Source organism: Epinephelus moara, chromosome 21 (assembly GCF_006386435.1).
Source record: "Epinephelus moara isolate mb chromosome 21, YSFRI_EMoa_1.0, whole genome shotgun sequence".
Taxonomy (NCBI): domain Eukaryota; kingdom Metazoa; phylum Chordata; class Actinopteri; order Perciformes; family Serranidae; genus Epinephelus; species Epinephelus moara.
Genome location: NC_065526.1, coordinates 17,692,516 through 17,696,990, shown reverse-complemented (window position 1 = coordinate 17,696,990; position 4,475 = coordinate 17,692,516). Strand labels below are relative to the sequence as shown.

The window sequence follows — 4,475 nt, the reverse complement described above, 5'->3', positions numbered from 1 at the left end:
TAGAAATATGACTTTGTCCTGGGGAACAGCTGTTTTTACCGCAAGGCTGTTTAGTGGTGTTCATGTCATAACAAAACTGTTTCCAGTCAACTTCTTTGCTCGATTTTTACAGTATTAATACTATTAATTTATCGGCTATCGTTTTTGTCCTGCTTCAAACTGTCATTATTATATCGGCCTTTAAAAATCCGCTATCGGTCGACCTGTATTTGAAAGAGGTATGCTAGCTTTTCCCCGTTTCCAGTCTTTGTGCTAAGCTAAGCTAACTGCTGACCGCATGAAAGTGGTGTCGATCTTCTCATCTAACTCCGGTCAAGAAAGTGGATATATATATTTACCCAAAATTCCAAACTACTCGAAACTATTCTATAATTTATACTTTCATTAGTTTGTTAGTACGGTAGTTGTTGTCTTTCATATTTACATGTTGTCTATCTGTAACTGTAACTGTTGATTATTAAAGAAGTTGTCTGTTATCTAAAATCCAATAGCTACTATAATCCTGTATAAGTGAGCACCAGCCAGTGTGACCCACCCTTTACTGCTCTACGGGTCATAAACTGAAACTTCTTCAGTAGTTAAAAGAACAAGAGCTGACACACATTCACTCTCTCTCACCTCATATCTTCCATTCTCTGACTAAAGGAGTCATCCAGTCACCCACGTGTGAAGTGGAACCACCAAGGCCACAGATTAGTGCGCTGCTATAATAGCAGACATGACCAAATCTTCTTCCTTCCTCCTACATTTCTTCTGACCTCACTAACCACATCCACCTTCTGCGTATGTGAATTTTCCATTGTACAAAACAGTGATCTTTTGTCTGTGGAAATTGGTCATCTTTTATTTATACATTGCTTTTATTTTTTACATACAGTACGTCAGATAAAAAACACACATATGAAATACAGATCAGTCTTCACCACATCATAAAAATACTTTAAATAAATAAGAAATAAATAATCATTAATGCTGATGAGTCTCTCCCAGTGGTAGATTTGTTGTGTGAAAGCATTTCTGCCTGCGTTTTATAATTTATGCCACTGTGGCTGCTGTTCATGCAGCCCTGTATGTACAGTACTGGTGTCTCTTCTCAGAGGCAGACATCGCCCGCAGCTCAGTCTGTGTCTTCTCACAGCTTTGCGTGTCCTTCAGCTTCCAGCTCTGACACCGATCTGTACTCAACCTTTGGTCCCCAAAATAACTCCACAAGCTGGCGCGAGACTCCTTGGACTGAGGTATTTTGTTCCGTGTGAACCTTTCCAGTCTCCGCTGTGCGTCAGTAAGCTTATGTCCCTTTACGTCTGCTGCTCGCAGACGTAATTTTTTTTCTTTTTTCTTTTTCCAAAGTAAAGTTTCTTAGCCTGTCTTGGCCTTTCTGCTGAGCTCCAGGTATGTGGAGGACTTGAGGAAGCGAGGGTAGCAGTCTTTCTCCATCAGGGTGTAGATTTTGGCTTGGGCCAGATTGAAACAGGAGTTGTTGAGATGCTCCATGTTCTCCTTTGTGATGGCTTTGGTCACATGGTCAAGATTTACCTGGAGGGGAGAAGAGGAGGTAGACAGGTGATTATCAGCACAAAATAACTTGAGCAAAGACAGTAACAGAGCTTCTTAAATTGTCTGTAGGGCTGGGTATCACTTTTAAGCAGGGGTATAGCACAAAAATCTGGACTCTGTATGTAGGCATTCTCTATGGGCCCCTCAACATATCTACGGCTATTCATTCTATGGCCCTGTATTCTCAGTCCCCTGTTTTCCCCCAGTTCTACTCCCCTGCCTTTTAAGATACTAACCAAAATAACACAATACCAGGTAGTCAAAACTTCTCCAGTAAAACAATATCTGTATTCGATCTTTTTTGTACCCAGATCAAGATAAAAAATGACTATTTGTAAGTTTTTTCTCGCAGTAAATCACCAGACGTGTTTGTCAGTTTAATGCAATGTATGTTTGGCCCACTACCGCAACAACTACAACCAATACAGTCTGTTGAGTGCGGTGTATTTGGCAGATCTGTGAGTCGGATTATAACATGTGGGGGTTAGTAATTTAATTGTTAGTCCTATTTATGTATTCATTTATTTCACTCTATGTTTGGGCTCTAACTTGTACTTGTATATTATTTTTAGAAATGTTACTGTCATTATTACTACCTTTGTTGCTTTTATTTTTGTTCAAATCCCTGACAAAACCCCCTTTTTGGAATAAATAGTATTGTCTATACATTAAAGTAATTGGCAGGTCAGCGTGCCGAGAAGCAGGGCTGTAACTTTGGTTTGAGAAGGGGGGATACAATAAAACGGATGGTCTGAGGGGTTGTTCTCCATAAAAAAAATTGAGATTTGAAACCTGTTTCCTGGCTACCAGAATAGTGCTAAATATGATAAATATGCTGCTACTCTGTGGATTTTTTTGGAATTATATCTGAGCAAAATCAGCAGCTTAATTCATGTTTTCATCCAGAATCGTACGACTGGCCAATCAGTGTATTAAGCACGAATTCTATGGAAAGTAAGGTAAAAATAATACAGTTTTGTAACTGGGGGAACACAAACATGTCCCCATTATCCCCAGTGGGAATTAAACTTCAGCCGAGATACCACCAAAACATTCAAAAGTAGTTGGGTGTTGAACGATGTAGAAAAAAAAGGGTGTCAAATCAAGCACTAGTATGCTGTTGGTACTGGTATTGTAATTTTTTTTACTAGATACCCAGCCCTAATTGTCTGTTTAGGTCATTTTATATTTACCTCTCGTGGTGCATCAGAGCCGATGAACTCGTCGTAAATTTTCTTGGCTTTGGCGGCCTGCTTTGACGGTTTAGTCTCCCGGTAGTCCTCGCAAGCCAGGTAGAAGGCAATGTTTTCCTCGCTGAACTCGGACACCAGGAATGCTCTGAACAGGCACAGTCCATCTGGAAACAGGAGAGGGAAGACAGAGGTTAACATCTGGTACTTGGCTCAAAACACGTGAAATGATTGAAACATTTGTGATGTGGAGGACTGTACTTACTTTGACTGGACAACAGTTTCTCAAATGACTCTTTCCATTTCAGAGGCTCCTCGATATTAAACCTGCAGATAGAGAAAATAAAACACAATTAGGAAAAGCTGGAAAAATGACAGAAGTCAAGTTTTTACAGACATGCTTAGAGAGAGAATTTAATGTACCTCAGTTTGTCATGTTTTTTTGACTGGCTTGTGATGCTGTGATCTGACTTTTGAAGTAAACTTCCGAACAAAGCCTTCAGCTCCTTTGCCCTGCGGAGATAAAGACAGAGAAGTCGTTAGGAAAAGACTGAGTATTTAAATCCACCTGTCATATCCTGGAAGTACAGGAATAACTAATTTTCCTCCAAAATAAAACGTAAACTCACCTCTCCAGGCATGTGATAGGCAGTGATTCGAGTGCTCTGCACATGGTGAGATCTTTTCCTGCTGGCTGGTTGGTATTTCCAAAGGTTTTGACAGTTGCTTGTAAAGTATGTAGTGTCTGAAAGAGCTGTCTTTCTCTGCTGTCTGTGAGTGAGCTCTCAGCTGGTCTGCCGTCTGTGTGGAGAGAGTGACTTTTTATAGGGTAGTCCACTCTGTGACATCACGCCTCTCAGCCAATCAGAGAAGACATGTGTGAGGATGAGGAGACTCCTCAACACTGATTTTCCTCCAGACTACTTCCTCACTTACTGACAACGTGTGTGTTCGTTACAGCGGCTGTATTACTTCACAGCTATTAAATGTCTTTGTGCTCAGTCAGGGTGCGTGTATGTGTGTGTGTGGTCATGGGAAGTGTCTGTGTGTGCTCCTATATTATAATAGCTGTGAGGAAAACGAGATGTTCCAACAGGAGCAGAAAAATCCCCTAAAGTGAGGACGTTTTGAAAGTCCCTGCCTGTAACAGAAAAAAGTTTAGTCTCATGACTCAGGTCAACAAGCTTTCATATCAAAATGACTTCACAGTTAGACTGATGGTAATTTCCCAAATGACCCAAAGGAGGGATTTGGCAGACCTTAATCAGGTCCAATAATAAAGCAAAAATAGCAATAACACGTTGTAAAAATATTGTTACTCTTAAACATGCCTGTCACTGTTACCGAGCCTGTAAAAACAGCCTTGTCTTCAGCTTTGTGTAATTTATTTTTCACCTGATCCAGTGGGTTTTTCCATATTTTTTGTCGTTTATATATAATGCTACAGTGTTGAATGTTCATATGAAACATGGCCAAAGTTTCAAATAATAAAGTAATTGTATGTGAAAGTAATCCCTGTGAGCAAAACCTCAGGCTTTAGACTGTTCTAAATACTCTGTTTACAACTGTTTTTCTACTTTTGAGAAACGCTGGCTTCAGCTTAGGATGGATTTCTTTATATGGTTATCTGCTCCAGGCACATTACTGCAAGATTATACATTAAATGCACTGCTACATGTAGCTACATGCTTATATTGGTTGTAAATGTTGTTTATTTCTCCGTGATTT

The 4,475-nt window shown here is 40.0% G+C and overlaps 1 protein-coding gene across 1 annotated transcript; it reads right to left on the bottom strand.

The window, feature by feature from the left end:
• Window positions 1-817: 817 nt before the first annotated feature.
• rgs5b (regulator of G protein signaling 5b) lies at window positions 818-3,554 on the bottom strand. The gene is made up of 5 exons (XM_050033417.1): window positions 3,377-3,554; window positions 3,171-3,260; window positions 3,013-3,074; window positions 2,751-2,914; window positions 818-1,536 (listed from the first exon to the last, which is right to left on the bottom strand). Exons 1-5 carry the CDS (start codon window positions 3,418-3,420, stop codon window positions 1,360-1,362), a joined length of 537 nt encoding a protein of 178 aa, XP_049889374.1. The 5' UTR covers window positions 3,421-3,554; the 3' UTR covers window positions 818-1,359.
• Between the last annotated feature and the right edge of the window lie 921 nt (window positions 3,555-4,475).